The following is a 25,894-nucleotide window of genomic DNA, read 5'->3' as shown; positions in this document are numbered from 1 at the left end:
ATTATCTAAGGCGTGCATTACTAACGTCCTGCATTAAGGCTATCATTAAATGATAATTGAATGAGAGTAATTTATCTATATAAACTTCAACAATACATGTTGATAGGATAACAGGATTCTGGACATTTGCCATCATTACAGGTTATAAAAGGTTATCTGGCAAACCCGATGGCAAATGTCCGAAATCCTGTTATCCTTTCTAACCTTCCTTTGTCAATAACAAATTTTAAACACGTCGATAGATATCTAAATCTTAACTGTAGAGGATAACCTAAAAAATAATTACAGGAATGTTTTCAATAACTTCACTGTTTTACTATTTTAGGCTAACCACAGTTGAAAGTTTTAAACCAGCTGCTTTTATAGAACTGTTCTTTTTAGCCCTTGTGTTAAGAGAAACCTATCCATAGTTTGAAAACCTGTTGTAAAGCTGCCACATTAAAGTTGATTTAAATTTTTTGCTACTAATAATATTTTTTTTAATTTATTTTATTTACCTTACTTTCATTATGTAAATTCTTAACAAAATCTCTATAGTTAATCCTAAAACTTTGTACAGCTGATATAACAAATAAAATACTCCAAAGTTCAAGAAATTAGGCTTTAACTGGTACTGGGATGCAATATGCTACTACAGGTGAGACCATCACCTGTACCTGCTTCTTGTTTCACCCCGCACGTTATCCTCTGACAGCTTGCGTTTCTTGGTGAGGGATGTGTAGATGGCTGTGATATTGCTGTCCGACTGGTCATCTGCAGACAAACCGGCGTGAGCCGCCGCCAGTGCCAGAGTATTGTTGTTTTGTAAACCTAAAACATTTACACACTCCTAAATTCTTGTTTCAGTCAGATGTTATTCTCTGAAAACTTACGTTTCTTAGTAAGGGATTTTTGGCCACAAGAATACGTAATCACGCATGCATGTGATGTTGCTGTCTGTTAGGTTGTCAGCTGACAAAATGGTGAGAGCCACCGTCAATGCCAGAGTATTGTTATTTTGTAACCGCATAACATTTATACACTCTTAGTAACTAAAAAGAATTAAGATATGAACTGAAAAGATCAACATTGTTATCTTCAAAATTGCGAGATTTAGTAAAATATTTTAAATAGAGGACTTTTTTATAAATAAATTTTAGAAATTGTTAAAAATCACGGATTATCAAATAGAAAAATGTGTTACAATTTTAAATAAAGCACCAACAAATGTAAGCATGAAATTGTCTAGATGGATTAAGAGTAAACAAACAATACATTGTACTTTTACTCTTGGTTCTTTTTTAACCCTTCGCGCGCTGTTGACAAATATAACCGCCAATATTTACTTTGCTAAAAACGCTGTTGACAAATATATTCGCTTTTAAACATTGAGGTTATTATTGGGAGTAAGTAGTTCCTAGTTTTGCCGGTGGAGTACAGCAACTGATAATGCATAAATCCCTTAATAGAAAAACACAGTAATAGTTGTCCCCGCCTCCCGGTTTTTCTACAAGCTGTAAAATGGCGGCGCACTACCCATGCCACTGCCTGTTTTGCCCGACCCTAGCGCTACTGACAAACTAACTCGCCGGTTTAGTTCGTTCGCGGACTGCGAGTGGAACTGTTGTGCGTATGTTGTCAAATTGGTTTTTAAACATATTGGGAAGGTGTATTGTGTGTACACGCAATGGTTTACGCAAGGAGACCATTTACGTGTGCGAGACATGCACCGCCCCGGCCACACAGTGACGTTACCTTGAACACCGTGATGGCTAATTTTAGATATTTTTATATCCATTAATGTTTTATTTTAACTATAATATACATACTATACATAAAATGTACTATAATATAATATTATACACGATAGTAAAATTTCGTTGACATTTCGTTAAATTTGGTGTATTTATATTGTTTTATAATTTAAACAAACGTATTAAAAAATTATACTTTTTTTTCGTTCCCAGAAGTCTTTTTATATGGTAACAAACTCAAGAACAACATTAGCGTTGACTTTGTGGAAAAAAGTTTTTGAGGTATATGTAGCGTTTGGGTATGGTGCGTCCCAAATTGCCGTAGCGCGGGAAGAGTTAATACTCCTTCACACAAAGGAAGTACAATGTACATGTTCCTTATGGAAATTAGTAACTTTTCATACTTAGCAATAACAAAACAATTCAATTTGTGTTTAGTACTTGGAAAATTTCTACCTGATATTATATTATATCTTTGGGGTTAAAAGATTTAAAAAATCCTCAGACTAAGATTGATATGATTACTTCATACTCAGGAATTTGAAATCCACATTTTTGAGCAGCAAACATGTTAAGAGATCCATAATGGGCAAATAGAAAAGTTAATATTAATTATCTGAAATAAAATTAGTTTCGGAGGACCATTTGGATTTAACAATGTTATAACACAGAAGGATGATTGAGAGAGGTGTACATAGGGGATACAGAAGTGATACAAAATGGCCAATCTTAGAGGTTGATATGTCAACTATCAACTGTTGTTACCCCCAAGTGAGTGTCCAAATGGATGAAGAATGGTGACCACCTTTGTTTTACTGGTAAAAGTAAGAGCAGCAGAATCACTCTGAAGAGGAAATAAAAATGTTCTGGTAGAACTGGCATACAAGCTATTTGTTTTATTAGTACACAACTAGGGAGTTTTACAGAAACAACTGTTTTAAGAGAACTCAAAGAAACTGCTAAGAGAGCGGTGGGTTGAGAATAGTAGCATCCACGTGCTTGGGGCTGTTTCTATGGTGGTTAAATCACAACAATGTGGATGCAAGCAGCTCAGCATTAGGACAATGAGCGAGGTAGTAAACTGACAAGGGGAATGGGGTAACCAACTTGGATCTCTCTCACTCTATATATCTCCCACATACCAACATTTTAGTAATAGGTCTTTGAAAAAGCGGACTGATACAATGACAGATCTCTTTTGTACCATGATATGGGACAAGGTCGGAGAAAGACAGTTGGTGTAAGGACTGTACACCATTCTTGCCAAGCTGCAGTATTTAAATTATGGCCATCCAACCAAAACCGCATATGTGCCAACTGTCAGTTTTTATTATTGCCATTACAGTAGGTCGAGGGCAACCCACTAGCCTTTACAGACCTAGGTGTCATGGTACACTAATCATTTACTCTGAGTGAATCCGATCACTGAAACTTCTTGGATCACAAGGTGAACATAACTCAAAAGCTGAGCGCTTAGAATACGGATATAAGACAGTGACAGTATGCAATGCGATGTAAAATATCAAATACATATGAAATAAAAGTGCACAGATTGTGATATGACGTGATATGATCAGTGTATTTTATTCCCTATGTGACTGTATTTGAAAGTCTTGAGTCACGTTGCAGTCTGTGTATTCGTACTCGTACACGGCTTGCAATAAACGAGAAGTGGATTTGTACTCTTAAGTCTGAAATGAGATCCTTAAAATAGGGGTAGGAAATTAAAATGCTATCTAAATTCTCATTAATAATTACAATACAAATAATTATGGTGAGGTGAAGATAGGCCTACTGATATTGCAGATAATTATAGTGAAATCACTGTTCCATTCAGTACTATTTTTTATTGTAATATGTACTACTACAATGAATTTGTATTATGAGGAAAGAAACGAGTAATTGTCTATCAGATTTTCTTTGTCAGGAATAGTCTGAAGTTGAGTTTAATCTGTAAAATAATGAATGCTAGAATCAGCTGTATATCTGTGCCTGAAGAGAGAAACAACCTCAGAACAGATTTCAACATTCAGAGTATCTACTCCTTTTGCTCATCAAGCTTTCAGAAGATAATCTGTAGATATACAGCAGAGTCCAGCTGTACTCTTTCAGAGAGGAAGATAGACCCTGCTCTCTATTTCAGTACCGTCTCAGTCAGTATAAGAGACTGCAGAGAAGAATCGTGGCTTCAGTGTAATAGAACTCAAAACTGGCCAAATTATAATTATCAAACATTTTATTGAAATCTTTATTAAAATTGATTATTGTATTATGTGAGTTGAAGACTTCACAATTACCTGATGAGGTGGTAGTCTGCTGCTGATGAGTAAGAAGGGGAGTCAGCACAGAGGGATGCTGCACTAAGATGGTATCAGCACCTTGAATATGTATTGTGTGCGGAGGTTTCCCGTAGACTGGTGACTGCATGAGCAGATCTGACAGTCCGGAGTTAGCGCTACTCTTACCATCTGCACAACATCAGATTCAACCTTTTTTCATGGCATTAGGTGTCATAAGTTATACAAACATTTCAAGTTCCAAGATTAGGTTATTTCACAAAGAAAGGTTAATGAATGTACAAGGAGATGTAAATTTCACTCAGTATTGTAAATTCTAACAATACTTATGTTTGTGACAAACACAAATTAAATTATATAACACATCAACTAAAACTATTAATATGTTATTTTACAAGGTCAATTTCCGAATTTTTGCAAGAAACAAATTAAATTGCAGAAAAATAATCAAACATCAATATACAATGCAAGTTCTAAAGTTAGGTCCATATTCACAAATCCAAGTTAAATGGTAAATAACGGCTTCACTCACTTAACGTAATAACTATGCAAAGATTAATTCTATAAGGAGAGGTATTACCAAAGTACCAGCCCTAAAGATCATTGCAGAGGTCCTTCAAGAAATGAAAGCAGAGAAACATCCTACTACCCTCATTGGTGATGTAAATATAGACTACACCAACATATAAAGGACTAGACTCAGCTGGTAGAAACTCTGGTACGCTACAATATGTTCAGAATTTATCTGCCCCCAACCAGAATAACACTTTCAAGACTTCAATAGATACTGTGTGCCCTAACCTTCAACAGGAAGAGATTTACATTGAAGTCATAAATACCTGTGTTTGATCACACAGGACAGCTTTGTAAAATATTAAATGAATCAAAGCTACCCTATCACAAATGACTGCAGAAAGAAGAAACATGAGCAATAGGAACCTATTTAACCTGAAAGAACTACTTCGACAGCAAGGATGGGAAGATATTCACAACACTGATGATGCCTATGAAGCCCACAACGAGTTCAATACCATTTTAACACATGCTATAAATCAAGCCTGCACAATCATTAAATCAAGAGAAGTAAATCATCTTCTAAATGACACTACTTCTAAAACAAAGAGTAATTTCTGCTCAAACCTATACCATGTAACAGGTAAAGAAGACCATTATAGAAGTGGTGTATAAAAAAAAGACTATGACCTAAGACTCAGATATCTAATACAACAACACACTCAAATTTAAATTACTGAGTACGACAACCAAACAAAGGCACTTTGGAACGTAATTAACTTGGAAAGAAAATTGAATACGACAAAGAGCTTTCCTACAAAAATAGACATTGGATAATTTGAAACACCAGATATAGCAATAATGGCAGTTAGTATCGAGGCTGCCAAAGAAACAATAAGCATGAATGGACAACATAATACATACAAAGCTCCACTAGGAAACAAGAATATTCCACCATTACAGCTCATACCAACCAACAAAAAAGTAATGTCAATGATCATTAGGTCACTAAAGACAAAAACCTCAGAAGGATTTGAGAAATTTCGTCAAAGTTACTGAAGCTATGCCAGGATGAATTAATACAACCCCTAACCGATATCACTAACAAATCTCTCCAATCTGGGACTTTCCCATTGACCTTAAAGCTGTCTAGTCTACCCTAAATTTAAACAAGGCTGTACAACACATGCACTTAACTTTAGGCCAATCTCACTGATCCCCATTTTTTCTAAAGTAGTTAAAAAAATAGAGTTATCCAGGCTTCTTGAACATCTGTTAACCTATCAACTACTAACAACTTACCAACACGGATTCTTATCTGGAAAATCAACAACTACATCATTGATCAGTCAAACAGAATGTCCTTATAGATCACCCTGAAGAAGGCAACACCTGCACAGCCATACTGTTGGACTGCAGCAAAATTTTTGACTGTCTCTCTCATGAACAACTCCTGGAGAAATTAACAACACATAGCATTCAAGACAATTCAAAACCTTGGCTTACCTGCTACCTGACAGGACGAAGCCAAATGATTGAAATAAATCATATAAATAAAGAAAAAATTGAAAAACTTTGGTCAACACCCAAACCAATTTCCCAAGGAGTCCCCCAGGGATCAATTGTAGGGCCTGTACTTTTTATCTTTTTCATGAATGACTTTCCGTCTTAAAAGCAAAACCACAGTAAAGCACGTATGTATGCTAAAGCCACAGTCCTGCTGCTAGCAAAGAGAAACCCTGAAGATCTGGAAGTTGATGCCAACATAGCTCTCAATACGGCCATCCAATACTGCTATGGAAATTAACGGGTCATCAATGAAAAGAAAACAAAACAACTAGACCTGGGCAAACACAAAGAGACTACAGGGAAATTATCAGAACTAAAAGAAGTCTGTTTGCAACACATCTTCGTTACGGATTAGCTGTATGGGGTGGCACCACAGCAGGTAACACACAACTTTACTTGTTCTTCAGAAACAGGCTTTAAGAATCGGTAATCTCCAATTTCGAGAATCATGCACGAATTATTCAAACATCTAAGAATACTAACAGTAGTAAACCTACTCATCCTAGAGGTTGTGTTGCATATACACATTAAAGCACCTGAGATGGGAAGGAGTTATACACAAATCCTTCAATATAACCCAAGACATACAAACAACTACTGCCTGCCTGTCCACAAGTGCACAGCTACTGCAAGAAGTCCTGACTTCACTGGAGGAGTTGCAAAGGACAGACAAAAACCAGCCTCAAGAACTGGCTACAGAACAGACCATTCTACTCACTAAAAGAATTTTATGGATGGAAGACCCAAGACAACTTGACCGAGACCTAGATTTTAAACTTGTGTATTTTTAATTACTGACGCCATAACCAAACTTGAAGTTGATGTAAATAAAGATGATTTGATTAAACAACTTCTCATTCCACAAAATACTTGCTTATTATTAGTATTAGTGTTTTGTATAGATACTCACGAGGAGAGTGAGCCTGTGGGGAGTAGGGAGGCTCTGAGCCAGAGTCTGGGGGGCTCTCTGGTAGACTGTGCCTGAAACAACAAGGCTGTCACACCACAACATAAAGGACAACACATACACACAATGAACTAATACAGGTTTTATAATGGCATTTATATATATCGACTAGGAAAATGCTTATTATCACCATCAGCTCTCCCTTACAGAACGAATGCTGGTGAGTTAGACTATCGCACAATAAAAAATTCACCGGCCCAGGCATCCCTTTCTCACGGAACCGATTTCCGAATTACTGTGTTAATGCGAATACTGAATTAATGTGTTCTAAATCCTCGAAGAACTCATACTCTTCTTTCTAATTCTCACCTGCAGGAGTAGAATAAGACATATTCTTTGTCATCTTGTACTAATTCGTGAACTCCAAGTTTTTGAAAATTTTAATCTTGAACATGTGAACTCGGAAATTGCCCTGGCAGGGTGAGATAAAACATAACCTCCTCTTGATCTTGTTCTATCCTTTATTGAAGGCCTCCACTCCACTGGGCCACTGACCTCCACAGTCCTCTATGATTTGTATTTGGATATTAGGATGGATCCCATTTACCTTATAAACCGACTTACTTTAAGGCAGATAGCATTTAACCCCCATATCCATAGAGCCCTATCATCGCTATGCACCATCAACAAATTTAATCTGTATATTTTTGGTGCAGCCATATCCGCCAATACCTTGCATTGGTACAAGAGTACCAATACGCACAATACACATGAGCAGCCACTTCTTGCTCAACATAGGCCCACCAATGTTGTTGATTTTCACCATTTATCTGTCACATCATGAGTCTATCCTGCTTGTCAGTTCATCTGGCTGAATTGATCACATCCAGCCACTGGGAGCGATGGTTCTCACGGTGATGCGCTCCAAAGGCAACCCAACACTCACTTCGCCAACCCAATAGTAAAATGGCTGCCTGGAACTTTAGCTTTAACAGCCGATCTGAAGGTTTCCTGCAGTGTGAAATATAGAAAACAGTATGAAGAGGGTTTCAATATCTCCCTTGCCTTTGCTAATACATGTGAAGGGTTGGACCTTTCGTCGAGTGTCCTTCACTCCAAGAGTTTCATCTCAGTGCAAAGAAGAATCAGCCAAGAATCCACTGTGATGTCATTGTTCCCTGACCAGATGGGTAAGAAAAGTCTGCTATGCTTTCTGTTACAGTGAAATTCTATATATTTTTTAGACTGATTGTGGGGAGTTTCTGTTCCCACAGCCCAGAACCAAGCTAATTTTGACAACAAAACATGCAACTACCTGTATATTCTAGTTGGAGGGTAGATAACTCCACCTGATTGTGGAGCGTATTATCTTATTGATTGGAGGCAATGTTCCCCAGGGCGTTCTTCAGACATCCCTATTATTTATGAAGAAAATAACAATTTAGTGGGATTTAGATGTGACCAATGAATGATGTCACTGCTGGACTGTGATCAATTCAGTCAGACAGGCTGACAAGCTTAAAAGACTTATCACCCGGTAGATAAATGGCGTTTATCACTGCTTCTATAAGTCACCTGGTGAAAATATTAGTGGCCTGTGTTGAGCAAGATGTGACTGCTCGTGTCTATCGTGTTCGATGGTGAAGGTAAATGAGACGACTGCACAAGATAGTCGGTTTCTAAATGAGCATCATATTAAGATTGTTACTGGCTGCTCTTGGTGTAATCAAGACTTTTGGCTCAGTAGTAAACCCTTGTTGAGACAGCGGAACTACAAGGGTTTTAGCACTTCCTTGGAACTAAAACAAGGAAGTGCTATCTAAGCAGCAAGAACAAAGAACCGATCGCACATGGCACTCAGAACAATAAGCAAATATAGTAATATTTTGCTTCTAAAATTAGAAAAAATTCCATTTTATGTAAAATATTAAAGGTATAACAATTAAGGTTTTGTCACCCAATGCATATTAACCCTTTGAGTGCCGAGTATTTATTGAGTGGGTGTACTGAAAAGTGGCAGGTATTTTTCTAGTGGGTGTACCAAAAGTGCTGGTCCTTTTGAATGCATATTGCAAGGTTTCAGTAAAAAATTCACAGTTTGATAAGCTATCAACTTATTTTTTTTTGCCTGAAAAACTCTCTGAAAACCAGTAAACATAAAATGACAAAGTTACCATAAAATTAAATTTAGGAATACCAAAAATGGACTTATGTAAAAAAATTACAGAATTTATTTTAATTTAATTTTTCAACCAAATTATTATTACAAAACAATTAATATTCTTTTCTTTGTCCATATCCCTGGAAAGGGCATTCAATTGTCTATAAGTCTTTACAGATTTATATCATTATCTTTAATAATGAGTAAGTTATACAACTTTTAAGAAACTAATGTCACATTGTTTCCAGTAGCCATGTAAACCAAAAATGTTTATATGTGAGTTCTAGATTGATTTTCGTTAAAGTCAATTGATCGGAAGTTTACTATAACAATGTATTTTTAAAAGAAGAGTTCTTCACGAACAATTTAAATATTAGTTTATAAATTAGTGATATTAGTTTTAAAATATTTCATTTTCAATTTTAAGTGATTTTTTTCCTGAACGTCTGCTAAAATCAGATGTTGGTACTTTTTCACCAACTTTTGACGTCCGGTAGAATCGGACGTTGGTATTTTTAAGACAACTTGTGAAGTCCGGTAAAATCGGACGTTGGCATTGGTTAAAGGTTAGAAATTTAATTTAATTTCAAATATAAAAAATAAAAAATTGCAAAACCAAAAAATTCATTTTTTGGTTAGATATATCCATTTTTATCAAAATCAACTTCATCTATTCAAAAGCCAGCATATTTCCTCAAGAGGATAATAAAAAAATAAGTCATCACTTCGATGATCATCAATTTCTAGCAATCAGTATAGCCTTTACACTGAATTGGCATTTCGCCTGACTTAAAATGAAGAAAACAGCAAATCTTATATCAACCCCAACTTTCTCTGAAGTGTGTCCCTGTGAATTATGGATAACAACAACAGAAAGTGCTAGTCGAAATGGGAAGTTGAGTATAGCAGCACAAACTTTAGCCCCTTTCATTATTAAATTTGTATTCTAGAGATGTGAGCCTTCTGATCCAGCATCTTCATTTTCCAGAATTTCAGCTTTGATTAGGTTATCACAAAGATCAATTCTTAATCAGGTTCCATTACATAAAACTTTGTTGACATTTAAGATTTCTAAGGAGAATTACAATTGTATCATTTGCAACTTAAATTTATGTGAAAAAGGACCAATAATATCAATGAAATTGACACAAACAATTGGGAGTTAGTTGTTTCATTTTTACAGCGTCAGTGCTACAGTAATTCTCCATCTCCATTCATTCTTGAAAATACATCTTTGACATCTCTTTATTGGTGATAAAACATAAAACTTTTCATGTGGTGGAGGTAATGTTTTGAATATCTCTTCAACTACATTCTCATTTGACAATATATCTTGTTTCTTTTGTATTTTTGTGAAGGATGGGATTGAGTTTGATAATGTAAATGTCAGTATTTCTGTATTAAAAATATTTAAGAAGTCACAGAAAAAATAATAAAAATGATACTATTATAGCTAGCATTTATCACAATCATGATTCCAATGTATGTTTTTCTTTCTCAGTTAGAATATTTTATATATTTCTTGTTGAATAAACACAAGGTTAGACCGATAATCGTTGGTGATTTTAATACAAATATAAATAGGATATTAAACAAGCTGAAATTCTCTAAATTCGTTACGACTTAATTTATTCTGCTTAAATTCAAATTCAGTTAGAAAAAATGCATATTTAGATCAGAGAAAGCAGGGAATGTAATGTCATTAAACCAAACCTATAAGACCACGCTGGAGTTCTTGCTAATTGATTGACAACGGTAATATTAAGAATGAAAATGTTTATTGTTGTATTCCATTGTTAGACAATTAAGACCAATTAATATTAATAACCGTAGAGATGAATTGTTTGTATGCTAAGATTCAGTATTCGTTTTGAAATACTTATAATGGCCTACTACGCCTTTTTTCATTCTCATTTAATATATGAAATTAATTTATGGGATAGCAGCATAATGGCAAATAAAGTTTTTGTGTGTCAAAATAAAGCTCTAAGAATTATTAAAGGTTTTTCAGTTCGAGAATCCTGTTTACCTATATATACTTAAAAGGTTCAATATCACAAAATTACCTTGTATTTCAATTCTTTATAGTTTCCTTAAGGTAAAAATCTAAATGAATACAAAATAAGAGGTGATGAACTTGTATATTAAACAAGAAATACATGTATTCTTGTACTACCATTAATAAGATTGGGGGAAAAAACAAGAAAGAGCAACTTTTTAATGGAAATTAAACTTTTAATAGGCTGCCAGTAAACGCTAAGTTAGTTAGTAATTATAGGTTTAAGTTTGTTGTTAGAAATCGGTTGAAAGAAAGGGAGTTTTATTATGTTAATAATAAATTCCTTGTTTGTGATATTAGTGACATAATGTTTTTTATTTTGTACTTACCATTTTAAATATTTTAACTGTTTCTGCTGTTATAACTTAAACTTATCTGTAGATTTTATAATTTATTGTTGCTGTTGTTACTGCCGTTATAGTTTTAAAATTTGTTCCTGTTTTTAGTTTAGTACTGTTTACTTATATTTCATAAATTTTATTACATATTTGACAATTTTTTTAATGATTTAGAACCATAATCTATTAATATGAAGGTAGTATATATAATGTGTAAAATAAGAATATAAGATACAAACTCAATTGCATAATTTATGTTATGTTTAAAGACTAATACAGATTCTTGGTTCAAATCAAGAATAAATTGATATGATTAACCCTTTGAGGTCTCGATAAAAATTGCTTCGACAGTCCTCAGGTCGTATTTAATTTCTGTTAGTTAATATCCGGTCCACCTATTGTCGACATGCGAGCGTTCAGCGGAACTGCCGCGGTCGACCTATAGTCGACGACCGATCACAAAGGGTTAACTAAAGGAAATTATCTGGTACTGCCTATATACTTGGCATTGTGAGATATTATAAGGGTATATTAACCTCTATAAGAACACCACGGATGTAATGTGTTGAGATAAAACATGTCTGTAGAGCAGTCATATCTAACTTCTGCTGCTTTTATATGCAGGGTATTATATTTTAAAAAGTCTCGCACGGAATTGATAATTCCCAACCAATTACAGGTAAAGCAATAAAACTTGGTACATCATTACTACACCTGTAAATCTACTTTTTGAAGTAACTACTATTCTTTTTCATGTCAGGGGGACGGCCCATAAGGAGTCAGAAGTAAATCTGAAATGAATGTACTGGACTAAAGAAATAGTTTTTAAAGTAGTTAGTAACTCTTCACATCCAATGGAAGATGGTCTACAAGGAGTTGGGGGAGAAATTTAACGTACGCACAGTTCAAGATGTACATTATTTTTAAATTGTTAGACCATCCTCCATTGTATTTGAAGAGTCAATAGCTACCTTAAAAACTAGTTTTTAAGTCCAGTATTCATTTACTAAATTTAACTTTCACAACTTGAGTCAAGACAAGAATACTAAACCACCTAGAACAGGATCTACATTATAAATGTTTCAAACTATAAACCGGTGTAACTTTTTAAAGAGTGAAGCTTTTCTGGTCCGATTTGATGCATTTTACTCTACTGATAGATACCTTTAATTTAATGTACTACTCCACCTATCCTTTTAAATTTAAGATTTCCTTCTGACTTCTTGTAAGTCATTTCCCTGACATGATAAAAAATGGCAGTTACTTCAAAAAGTAGATTTAAAGGTGCAGTGATGATGTACCAAGTTTTATTCCTTTACCAGTAATCATTCAGGAATTATCGAGCTCAAGTGGGAATTTTTTACACACAGTATATAAATCAGCAATCATTTTGAATTAGGTGAACATGAGTTCTTAGGAAGACAAAGTCTGTGTGTAATATCAAGTGGCATAAACGCAAACCACCAAGGTTGTCATGAATTCTGGTGTCCATACTTATTGTTTATATAGGAATACCCCACATGATACATAGTGTCAGGACAACATAAGGGTATACTGTAGATGACAAGCTAATATTAAATAAGACAAATTTATAGGGCAAATTATTGTCTAGTGTGATGACATCACCCTGTGATGACAGTCATTCTGGACAGAAACCTAACCTGGACTGAGCAAGTGAACAATGTCTGCAAAAAATTAGCATCTGGAATATATGTTGTTCGACGCATTAAATGGATCAGCAACTTGGAATCAGCCAAAACAGCTTACTACTCATTAGTAGAAACTCACATGAGGTATGGACTTGCGGTTTGGGGTGGCTCCTCAGTTGGAAACCTTAATAGAGTTCTTACCCTACAGAAAAAAGCCATCCGAGTTTTGGCTGACTTAGAACCAAGGCAGAGCTGCAGACATGCCTTCCAGACACTCCAGATAATGACTGTTACTGCGCTATACATCCAAGAAGTTATCATGTATGCACACCAGAAGAATCTCGAAACTGGAAAGGACCTTCATCACTACAACACACGTTATGCAACAAGCTACACTCTACCCATACACCGCACAGCATTTTTCGAGGAGAAACCAACCTACATTGGGCGAAAGCTATGGAACCATCTACCACAACCATTAAGAGAGCTTCAGGGTAACCCTTTTAAAAAAAGCACTCCATGACTTGCTTGTTGGACAGCCTTTCTACACCATTGACGAATTCTTGAACCAAGACTGGAGGCCTCAACTGGAACTCAACAATCGCTCTCAAATGTGATGCATCATCGGACTCAAAAATTATTTTTCCAAAACAAGTTTATCTAATTTCTGACTCTATTACTGTTCTTGATGAATATGCTAATAAAAAAGTTTGTCTATTGTCTATTGTCTATTGTCCTGCTGACAATTTCTGTTAATGAAGAGAGATGATTAAAATAAAATTGTTCTTCTTACAAAAATGGAAATAAGTGGTTTGGTGTGTCTTGTTAAAACACAATACATAATGATGATAATGAACTAGGTAAATAACTCATAATGAACTAAATATGCTGGATTATTAAAAATATTCGAACTAATCGAGTCAGTTTTGTGTAAAAAGTCCTACTGATCTTTGGGCCAAATTGGTTAGTTAAATAAATTAATACACATTTTACCCAAGAAATTTACCAAACCAGAAAAAAACATGTGCACGCTGCCAAGACTAGTAATAGATCATGGTTTATATTAAATTTCTAACATTACTCAGTGTCTGTTCCAATAATTGGTTAATTAATTACTATGTGTAAATCAGATGTAGGAAACAACTGTGACAACTACAAGTTATTTCTTATTCGGACTTAAAGAGGATTGCCAGGAGCATACACTTGCGTACATATCTATCTTCTACCAACGCTAAACGTATAATAGTCACATTGTACAACTGGTCCTAGCTGTAGCTCGTCACCAGTTGGGCCACCGGTAATGACACCTTTTAGTTTTACGATTTAAAAATGTATTTAGTCATTCTCTGTACTTGGTATAAACTTCAATACTCTATTCAATTTGAATTAATTAAACTGGTTAGTTTAAGATAAAACACAACTGGCCTTAATCGTAAGAATCATAACAACCATTTAACGCGTTCTCCGTTCTATTGAATGAATGAATATACAGTTCACAGAGAGGCCTTTTTTTGTTATTTAATTTTCACATTTCAACTACAATTTAATGGACAAATTGAATAAAAAGTAGTTGTCATTAATGATTCAATTTTTTATGTGAATAAAAATATAGTGGTAACTATGTCCTAGTTGTACCTTATATTTCTCCAGATGGGGTAATTACAACTTAACTTTGAAGTGAATAAGGAATAGTTGCAAGTTCTTCGGTCTAGTTGCACCTTACATTTCTCCAAATGGGGTAATTACAACTTAACTTTGAAGTGAATAAGGAATAGTTGCAAGTTCTTCGGTCTAGTTGCACCTTATATTTCTCTAGATGGGGTAATTACAACTTAACTTTGAAGTGAATAAGGAATAGTTGCAAGTTCTTCGGTCTAGTTGCACCTTATATTTCTCCAGATGGGGTAATTACAACTTAACTTTGAAGTGAATAAGGAATAGTTGCAAGTTCTTCGGTCTAGTTGTACCTTATATTTCTCCAGATGGGGTAATTACAACTGAACTTTGAAGTGAATAAGGAATAGTTGCAAGTTCTTCGATGTAGTTGTATCTTATATTTCTCCAGATGGGGTAATTACAACTTAACTTTGAAGTGAATAAGGAATAGTTGCAAGTTCTTTCGGTCTAGTTGTATCTTATATTTCTCCAGATGGGGTAATTACAACTTAACTTTGAAGTGAATAAGGAATAGTTGCAAGTTCTTCGGTCTAGTTGTAGCATACTTAACTTTTCTTCACACTTGTTAGTTTGTACCAGATTGTTTGTTTATGCACGTCAGATACGGACATTTCTACCATATTTTAAAGAGTGTGAATAAGAGCACTCTATTGTTACGATTTAATGATAAAATGTTAATAATTTGAGCCTAATGGTTCTGCAATCTAATGGAAAATCAGAATGAGGAGCCTTTAAGAGGTCAAGAAAAGTAAGGTAGGTTTTTCAACTTTACATGAGCAGGGCAGTACCCTGTCTTAAAATTTCTTTATGATACATACAATACAAAAAATGATTTTTTAGTACATTGATGGTATATATAAAAAAATTATTATTCAAGATAAATTTTATAGAAGATAAATTTAAAGTTTCTTTATAACAATATAACGGATTAATGTTTTTCTAAATATTATTAAGCTGAAAGCTTGAAGTATTATTACAGTATGTGAATGATTATATTTATACTTTTCTCTGTATTAATGTAGTTAGGTGATTGTTGTTTCTAATTTTATAACTATGATCCCAAAACTATAATAAACTATGTTCAGAATTAAAATGTTGCAAATAAAACATTTTCCAGAAATGAAACATTTTCAAAATAAAATACAACAACGTTATAGTCTACCGTAGAACTGAAAACAACAATGATGTTATGTTTAGCGTTCTTGGAAAATTATGACTTTTTAATTATAACTATTTGCAAACCAAAAACCTTATTCCAATGGCATAATACTATTTTAAGAAAGTAGTGCAAAACTCAGAGAAATAATTACGAGAGAGGAACGTAAAGTATAATGAATAGTACGATGTAACAATATTGATGTTTGAAGAAACCTTTCTTGTCACATTTAGCATCTTTGAGATCAAAAGGAATAATTATTTGCTACTTAAAATAAACAAACAATGAAGAATAACAAGTACAAGTCTCATTTTTAATACTTGAGGTTACTGCTAATTTCATAAAAACTTATATTTCTTTCTAATTTTAAATCTGTTAAAGCTCGGGAAGACAGTTTTCAGATTAGGGTGGGTATATTTTAATTTTCAGCCTCTAAAATAGCCAAAAGCCTTGGAGAGATCTACATACACTTCTAATGCATGTTCTCATCTCTTCAAATCCTCAACCATAATGTCCATTCATTTGTGATTAGAGAAACTATAACAAAGAATATGTTTTTATAGCCATAGGATCCAGTTCTATTACATTACGAAAACATACTCCCAGGTAAATTTGAATTTGAAGACATATTCCTGGCATTGAAACAACCTACTACACTATTTTGGAGACATGGCAAAAATGTGTTTAAGGAGAAAAGCAATCAATGGGAGAAAATCGGTTCTGATAAAGTTCAAATGATATTTATTTTATTACGATATTTTATTGTTAATTGTCTGAGGGAACAGGTAACTTATATAGATATATAAAGACAATGCAAAATAGTAATAATTAAAGTAGTTGAATTGTTCCCAAGATAAAAAATTACACTTAAAACATGTCTGGGTGCAATTATGTTCCCCATGAACAGGACCTGGTCTCTGATTATATCCAAGTCCTGAAACGTTTGTATAACATATGTATTACACTCCAGAGGATAGCAAAATAGTTTTAACTTGATTGTAACGTAAGAGGTGGTAAAATAAATTAAATATCATAAAAACCGCAGTTATTGCAACTTGAATGTGATCTTAATTTGCGTGTTTTAAATAATTTTCTTCACATCAAGTTACTACACTAATACAAGTAATAGATTCAGACTACAGTTTAAAGTTATGCATCTTTTAACACATCTAAAACATTGTACTTTTTTTTAAGTAGTGCACAATTCTTGTTTTCGATTTAAGAACCTTCCACAACCAGTACAATTAGTAATACGGCACAATATTTCTCCCTTTATTTGCTAGAAATTGTAGTTAGCTATTTCCGCGCTAACAAGGCCTTCTGCAAAGTCCAAGTACGGCATTACTAAGGCAGATCGAAGTCGTTATAAAAGCTAATATCATAAAGAAGTCAATGTTACGTATACCCATTAACAGGTCAAAATTTAATTAAAATTATTGGTCTTAAAAAAATTATTACTTTTACCATAGAGAATTAGGGTGTTAAAAAATCTAAAATCTAACCCTAAATTTTGTAGGCTTCAGAAAGAAATGGTGGAATTTCTGAGATGGTTGTTATGATTGGTGGTACTATGGTCATTTTCGGAATGGAATGCAACATAATTTGTGTGATCGACCGTGTACGATAGGGATTCAATTCCTAACACACTTATCGATAATTTTTATGCAAAATGTAATAGAGGATACACACTTACTGCTTTTGAATTAATCCATGTATTGATAGAACACAATAAAGAATCCAAAGACAGAATTTGATTGCGAGAAATTTCACAGATAACCAGTGAATGAGGAATTAAATATTTATACATCAAGCTATGAAAAACAAATGATCAGCAAACACAGCATCAAAACTATCACATTATATTGAACAGATAATTAAGCGGATAAATTCTAGGTTATATGCTATCAAAAGACTTTCTTATTTATGCAGTTTGTCAGTACTAAAGATGGTTTTCCATGCACATATTCAATCCCACATTGCATATGGGATAGGAGTGTATGGAGGAACCACAAACCAAAACCTAAATAAAATTCTAATTTTGCAAAAAAAAAGCACTACGAATAATGTTGAAAATGAAGAAGGTGAGTCAGTGAAAAATAATTTCACTGAACTAAATATTTTAACAGTGCATAGCCTTTATATTTTAGAATGTGTTATGTATGTTAGGACCTATCAATCTAAATTTAAAATTCATTGTGAAACCCATACTTACAATACTAGGAATAAGAAGGAATTAGTAATACCACGAACACAATTTAGAATTTTATACAAAAAAAACTTCTTATGCAGGAATCAAATTTTTTAAGTCAATTCCAAAAACAATAACAAGAGTTGAAGATATTAAGAAATTTAAATCAATGTTTAAAAGATTATTTAGTTAGAAAAGCATTTTATTCATTTGAAGAATTTTATTCAACAACATGATCTACTATAATCATCCAATTATGTAACTCAGTTGTAGTGACACTATTTATTGTACCCATGTACATAATGTAAATAAAGAAATTTTGACTTTGACTTTGACACATATCAGTTATAACACACTCTATTTTCAATTAATTTATATCGACATGACAAGCTCATAAGAAATGAAAAAGAGAAAGAGAAGAGCCTCTTAGAGTTGTATGTACAGTTAAGTGAGTTTTGAGGTAATTGCTTTAAAAAAAGAGATATTGTACTTTTATGAGTTAAACAAGGCAAAAGTGACAGAAATAAAACACTTCTAGTGACATTAAGAATCAAGATGTGGCGTTTAACCAAAAGAAAATATCAGGAAAAAATTTTTAAATAGAGAATATTTGTTTATGGATTCTGCTGAATGAGTATGCAGTTTGAACTTGAATTATGTGAAACGTTTAATATTTACTTGACTAATCATCAGTCGAATTTGAGATAGTATTTGTATTTACTTAACTCCCTCTAACAACTAAAACATATGAACAACATTCACTAACAGTTAATTTGCAATATTAAAGACGGTTAGATAACAATTTATAGGCTACTGAACGGGGTTGGGGGTTAGAATCTGATCTGGAAAGGTAAAGAGAACGGAGAACAATACTGAACTCTGTTTAGATACATGCTCAGGTAAGTTTGTCTGTGAAACTGAAAGTAAGGTGTTCACTTTACGTGTATATGTGAACTTTGTAGGTGTTTCATGCCACATCATGACGTCCACGTATGGAAGAATAAGAAATTGATTACGATTATAAACTGTACTTTATTTCACAGCAAATCAAGACTTAATCATATATTATGTAATCTTTTATTATTAGGTAAGTAACATTTATTTGTTATGGTACAAAGGACTATAATGTAAAAATCAGGATTGTAATAAAACTTGATTGGTTTCAGAAAATTATATGAAAATAACAAGATGTTGACTTTTTTTTATCTTATTTAAGCCTAAGCGTCAGCTATGCCAGCTTCGAAGTACACTGGTTTTTATTATTATTATTATTACATGATTGGACCTCCCCGGGATTTAAACCCGTGATTTCTCGGTTAGAGAGCCGAGACTATAACCATTAGTCTACGGAGGAGGACAAATGTTGACGTTGTGAAGTATTATTGATTATGAATGAATTTTCATCATATAATAGGATTCAAGATGTTCGGCCTAGACTATCCGTGACAGCGAGTCCACAGGTGAATACAAGAAAAATATCCCCTCCCTCCAGTAATATGATTGATTACTAGCTAAGCTTCCCCAAACAAAAACATAAAGAACAATTAATATTTAGTTTTTATCTTGAAAATTTCTACATAACCCAACATAACATAAAATATCTACAAATATGACAGATTGTATTTCTGGTTTTTGATGACAAGTAAAAAAAACGCTGGTGTTGTCTGTGTATATTCTTGTATCTAAGGTATATAACATTGATAAAAATATATTTTTATGGCAGCTATGATTACAATTAAGTGACTGAGTTTTACGATTTAAGTCATCTCTTTCGGTCAGTATATTTGAATACGGTTTTCTTTGGTGAACAAAAAACATAAATTGCATCTCTACACAGAGAAAAGTACCTGAATGTTACTGACTGCCATAAACTGTGGGGCCTATTTTCCAAACTATCTCTACCTACAAGATAGTTAGGCTTTTCAGTAATTAGCAAGAGATTCCAGTTTCAGCTATAAGACCAATTATGAATATGGACTGAAATGAAATGGTGGCAATTCTCAAGACGGTGTTGTGGACTGTGAATAACACTCTCGAGACCTATGAGGTTACTGACACGCATGCTTCACTCTCATAATCTATGTAGAAACGAAAGGTGGCCTTGTAGAACACAGGGGCAAGGCTTCACCCACATCTCATCACCCAGGCAAGTAAAATGAGTTTCAAGGGCGAGGCTCAGGAAGAAACTCATCACTGATGGTGTTGTTTAACATATTTTAAACGACTTCTGACAGTTTGAAATTTATACAGAACTTACGCTTTGTTTTTGGCATTGAAAACAAAAAAACTTGCTTTCTCTCCCATTACTGCTTAAGTTGGCTGATCATAACCTGCAAAGTATATGCTAATAAAACACATTTTTTTAGAAGAAAATTCCAAATTATTTACCAGGAGGAAACTAGTTTCCTGGATAGCTATGTCCTAGCACGGTTTGTGGAAAATAATAACGTGTCAACTTGACTTCAAAAAGTTGTTTAGGAAGATCATACTTTTACATTTTTTAGGAAAATTTTTTATATTTTATAGTGACCTTATTTACTAGATCATATCCTATATTTTTATTAGGCCTCTGTTTTTTTGTTTGTTTACGGAATGGGTGGCAGTATCAAGATATATTATACCGTGTAAGATATTGGTATATTATGTTTTTTGGTATATTCCATAGTGATCTTACCTAACACCAAAGTTTTGTTTCTATAACCTATATATCAGAATGTACATGGCCGTTTTTCATCGATAACTGGTAAGGGTAACACTTTACACATGACTGGACAGAAGTCATCTTTAGCTGAGAATGCCACAACTGCCTGAGGATTAAGGTTTTACAAATGAAGCATCGTTAATATGCATAGGAAGCATGGAATAGATTTATGAAAGGAACATTGTTTTCTTATTTTTTAGTTCATCATGTTGTAGCTGGTTGTTTTTACAGAAATTTCTATAGGATCACAAACAGGACTGTACTTAGCTTTGGCAGGCACCCAAAATGATATTTGGCCGGGCCCAATCATGTCCTGCCACCACGCCATCCGTCAACATGATACCTTCAAATAGACATGTGGCGGGGACCAGGCCCCAATAAAATTGTTTTAAAAAATTGGTCTTAGTACGGGCTTGGTCACGAAGTATAAGTTTATTTTTACAAGGATTTTTGATGAGACACAATGGTCACTCAGCCGAGTTATGAATAGAGTACTGGTCTGTACGGGGAAGCAAAGCCTGACTCTAGTGACCACTTAGATTAATATCATTCTTTTTACCAAAGCAAAAGATGGACACAGCGATTCTGAACCAGGTATATCAAGAAGATATTGAAAGCAAGAGCACTGAGCAGTATCATGGGTTTGAAGCTCAACTCCAAACTCAAATTCTTTAAGAAGATTTCTGGATCAACAGACCATGCAGTGCACAAAGGCTGAAACAAGTACTTTTTTATTCATGGCTACTTTAAATGTTTTTTTTTTTTAATTTTGCATCAATAAATTTTAAGTAAATATTTACAAAAAAATATAAAATAAACCTTTTTATTTCGTTGTGAGACAATGTACGTAATGGATTAAAATAAGCTAAAAATAAAAATTCACAAAGAAAGGTATTATAATTTTTACTTTTCCCAACAGAAATTTTGATTAAATATGATACGCAATTATTGTTGGAAAACCTATCTACAAATCCTGTTGTCACCAACAAAGAAATTGAAACACAAAAACGAAGGTCAAGTACATCAATCTCACTTTTTGACCAATCAACTGTAAAACAACCTTTGGAGGGAGTTGACTTTTCGTTTCCGTAAATTGAAAAGGCGTGAGAGGGTCCTCCATTTCCATGAGCAATATCCAACAGCAATGTTCTTCCTGCCAGGCAACAACAGGATTGTCATCCCTGCCAACAACTGCTTGGCAACAATAACAGTGTTCTCTCTGCCTAGCAACAACAGGATTGTCCTCCCTGCCAACAACTGCTTGGCAACAATAACAGTATTCTCTCTGCCTAGCAACAACAGGATTGTCATCCCTGCCAACAACTGCTTGGCAACAATAACAGTATTCTCTCTGCCTAGCAACAACAGGATTGTCCTCCCTGCCAGCAACTGCTTGGCAACAATAACAGTGTTCTCTCTGCCTAGCAACAACAGGATTGTCCTCCCTGCCAACAACTGCTTGGCAACAATAGCAGTGCCTGCTTCGCAACAAAAGGAACAGACAGTCCATTCTAGAATATAAAAGTATAACGTTCTTTAGTCTCCCTGTCAGGCCATTACAATTCTTTAAGACTTATAATTAAGTCTTAAAGAATTATAAGGTAATGTTTTATATCTATTTATTTAAAGGGGGAGGTGAGCCTGAAGATGAGTTAAGTACATGCATTTAAAAAAAGGTAAAAGGCAAGGGATGTCTTATTTTACCTGGTAAAGTTAGGGCTAAGAAGCCCTCTCTAACACTTAAACTGGGGACCAACAGCTTAGAAGTGACTTCCGCACCACAAACAAAGATCGGGCAGGCGGACTGCTTGCAAGGACAGGATCGCTCAGTGGTCACCCATCCAAGCAGCAGCCACACTCGACGTTGCTTGATTCGGTTATGTTGCAATAACCGACCTACACTACACTGCGTCATTGGTTTATGTACACGTACACACATTACACTGGAGCAAGTGATCCAACTGAATTGCAGTTCTAGTTGAAAGGACAATTGCTTGGTAACTTTTCTAGTGTAGAAACACTGTAGTTTGTTTCAAGACACTAGGAAAATTCCAGATCTAAGAGTAGAGTTCCATTAACATGTAAGAATAAAACCAAGGAGTTATTTGCCATTAATACCTTTGCCACTAATATCAGACATAGAGTGCTGAGTTATTGTATTTAGGTGTGTGGAGAAACACATTTGGCACACAAACGGAGATATTGTTGCCTATGTTTCATATAGTCATTGTTGAAGTGAGTATTGAGAACTTAGGCAGAGTTGTACACAGAGAATTTTATGATAGTTATATATATATATATATATATTTTGAGACGTCTATCCTCTTTTACAAAGCTCGTTTTGGATTTTTAGATGAAAGTTTTAAATTTCTCATACTTATAAATTTCTTTAAACATTTCTTTATAAAATTAAAAAAGTAACATTTGAAACTGAAAATTTGAATTGAATATTAAAAGATGAAAATTTAAATTTTAATACATGAATATTATTTTACATAAAGAGTTGAAATTGAAATATAAAAGTTTTATTTGAAAAAGTGAAGATGTAATTTAAAAAATAAATCTAAGATTAAATAAATAATTGAATTTAGGCACTGATGTTACAACTGAACTGGTTCCAAAACAGTTTTTTGTGACTTGAAGTAGCTTGTAATTGTTTGAATTATTGTTTAAGCAAAAGAAATACAACTTAATTTAAGTTAAAATTTGAAAATAACAGGAATTCTACAAAAAATTTAACTAATTATTGGAACTCAATAGTCATATTTTTTTTAAACATTTGAATCACATAAAAAGTGTGAAAGTTCAAATTCTTTACTCCATTTTAAAATATTATTCAGTCTTCGCAGACAAATAATGCTACTAAAGATTTAGATTTTAATTTTGAAAAAATGAGTTGTAGTAATAGTTATTTGATGGAAGTCTGATTTTGCACTTTAATAGTTATAAACTACAGTATGTAGTGATTGTAAATTTTCATTCCTAAGTATTATAGTTTTATACTCACTAAAACAAATAATGAGACATTAGTGTAAAGTTTATTTTGATATGTTGGAGCGAGAGAATGTGTGCACATAACGATAACAGGAGTTTTTTAACATTTGCCCGTGTTCAGTGAAACAAAATATCAGTAACACAATGTTTCATGATATTGAATTAGATCTTTTTCTAACGTAGATAACTGACCTAACATATAACGAAAATTTAGGTTAGTCATAGTCAAACCACTTTATTCCATAATATGTACAAGTTACAAAGAATAGCGTCACTACAATGTAACTAAATATTAATATTAATTTAAAATTTAAATAAAAATGGTAACATTAGTTCATTTAAAATGATAAAACATACATCTTAAAAATTTATCTTCAATTCTTATTTAAAATGATTAATTAATTTTTGTATTGAAATATTTCTCTAAAGTATATAGCGACAACTTATTTGAATAATTCTCTTATTTTTTAAAATTATAACATATCTGTTTCCACTATCAATTTTGTTGGTAAATTATGTAAATATCTCATACCTCTGTAATATGTTTACTTTTTGTAAAATTCGAGATTGTGTTGATCGATATGTCTATTAAAACGAGTATTATACGTATGTTTATTAGTTTTCAGTATAAGATCAACCAATTGTTTTACATGAATTATTGATTTCAATATACGTAAACCATATACTGTCAGAATTCCAAGTTCAGAAAGAATTTTTCAATAGAATCTGTATATCTTAAATGTTTCATGACTTTCAAAGATTTTTTTGTAGGAACAATAGCCTATCTAAATTGCTTGTTGCTCCATAAATGCTTATTCCGTAGGTTAAAATGAACAAATCATACCAAATACCTGTATGTTACTAGAGTGGAAAACATATAATCATACAAATGCGACAATTGAAACATAAACTTATAATGATGTACGTTTTGAAATTTGTAACACGCTTATACTTGAAGAAAATGTGTGTAAGTGGAAATAGATAGTTATTGAGGTGTATAGTGTCAAGATGGAGTGGAACTCTTACAGAATATGTGTAAGTAGAGAGAAACATATGCATGGTAGGGTACAGTGTCAAGATGGAGTGGAACTCTTACAGAATATGTGTAAGTAGAGAGAAACATATGTATAGTAGAGTACAGTGTCAAGGTGGAGTGGAACTCTCAGAGAATATGTGTACGTAGAGAGAAACATATGTGTGGTAGAGTACAGTATCAAGGTGGAGTGGAACTCTCAGAGAATATGTGTAAGTAGAGAGAAACATATGTATGGTAGAGTACAGTGTCAAGGTGGAGTGGAACTCTCAGAGAATATGTGTAAGTAGAGAGAAACATATGTATGATAGAGTACAGTGTCAAGGTGGAGTGGAACTCTCAGAGAATATGTGTAAGTAGAGAGAAACATATGTATGGTAGAGTACAGTGTCAAGGTGGAGTGGAACTCTCAGAGAATATGTGTAAGTAGAGAGAAACATATGTATGGTAGAGTACAGTGTCAAGGTGGAGTGGAACTCTCAGAGAATATGTGTAAGTAGAGAGAAACATATGTATGGTAGAGTACAGTGTCAAGGTGGAGTGGAACTCTCAGAGAATATGTGTACGTAGAGAGAAACATATGTATGGTAGAGTACAGTGTCAAGATGGAGTGGAACTCTCAGAGAGTATGTGTAAGTAGAGAGAAACATATGTATGGTAGAGTATAGTGTCAAGATGGAGTGGAACTCTCAGAGAGTATGTGTAAGTAGAGAGAAACATATGTATGGTAGAGTAGTGTCAAGATGGAGTGGAACTCTCAGAGAATATGTGTAAGTAGAGAGAAACATATGTATGGTAGAGTACAGTGTCAAGGTGGTGGTGTGGAACTCTCAGAGAATATGTGTAAGTAGAGAGAAACATATGTATGGTAGAGTACAGTGTCAAGATGGAGTGGAACTCTCAGAGAGTATGTGTAAGT

General features: G+C 33.7%; 1 protein-coding gene across 1 annotated transcript in view; it reads right to left on the bottom strand.

Moving 5' to 3' along the window:
- Positions 1–25,894, bottom strand: part of LOC124369378 (myelin regulatory factor) — a 127,470-nt gene that overhangs the window by 40,537 nt on the left and 61,039 nt on the right. Inside the window, exons 4-7 of the mRNA XM_046827378.1 lie at positions 7,023–7,093; positions 4,031–4,201; positions 657–810; positions 26–39 (exon numbers count right to left, since the gene is read on the bottom strand). Coding sequence (XP_046683334.1) covers positions 26–39; positions 657–810; positions 4,031–4,201; positions 7,023–7,093 — 410 coding nt within the window. The remainder of the gene's footprint in view (positions 1–25; positions 40–656; positions 811–4,030; positions 4,202–7,022; positions 7,094–25,894) is intronic.

Source organism: Homalodisca vitripennis, chromosome X, assembly GCF_021130785.1.
Source record: "Homalodisca vitripennis isolate AUS2020 chromosome X, UT_GWSS_2.1, whole genome shotgun sequence".
Lineage (NCBI taxonomy): Eukaryota > Metazoa > Arthropoda > Insecta > Hemiptera > Cicadellidae > Homalodisca > Homalodisca vitripennis.
The sequence above is the reverse complement of the archived record's forward strand: the minus strand, read 5'-3'. Positions and strand labels throughout refer to the sequence as shown.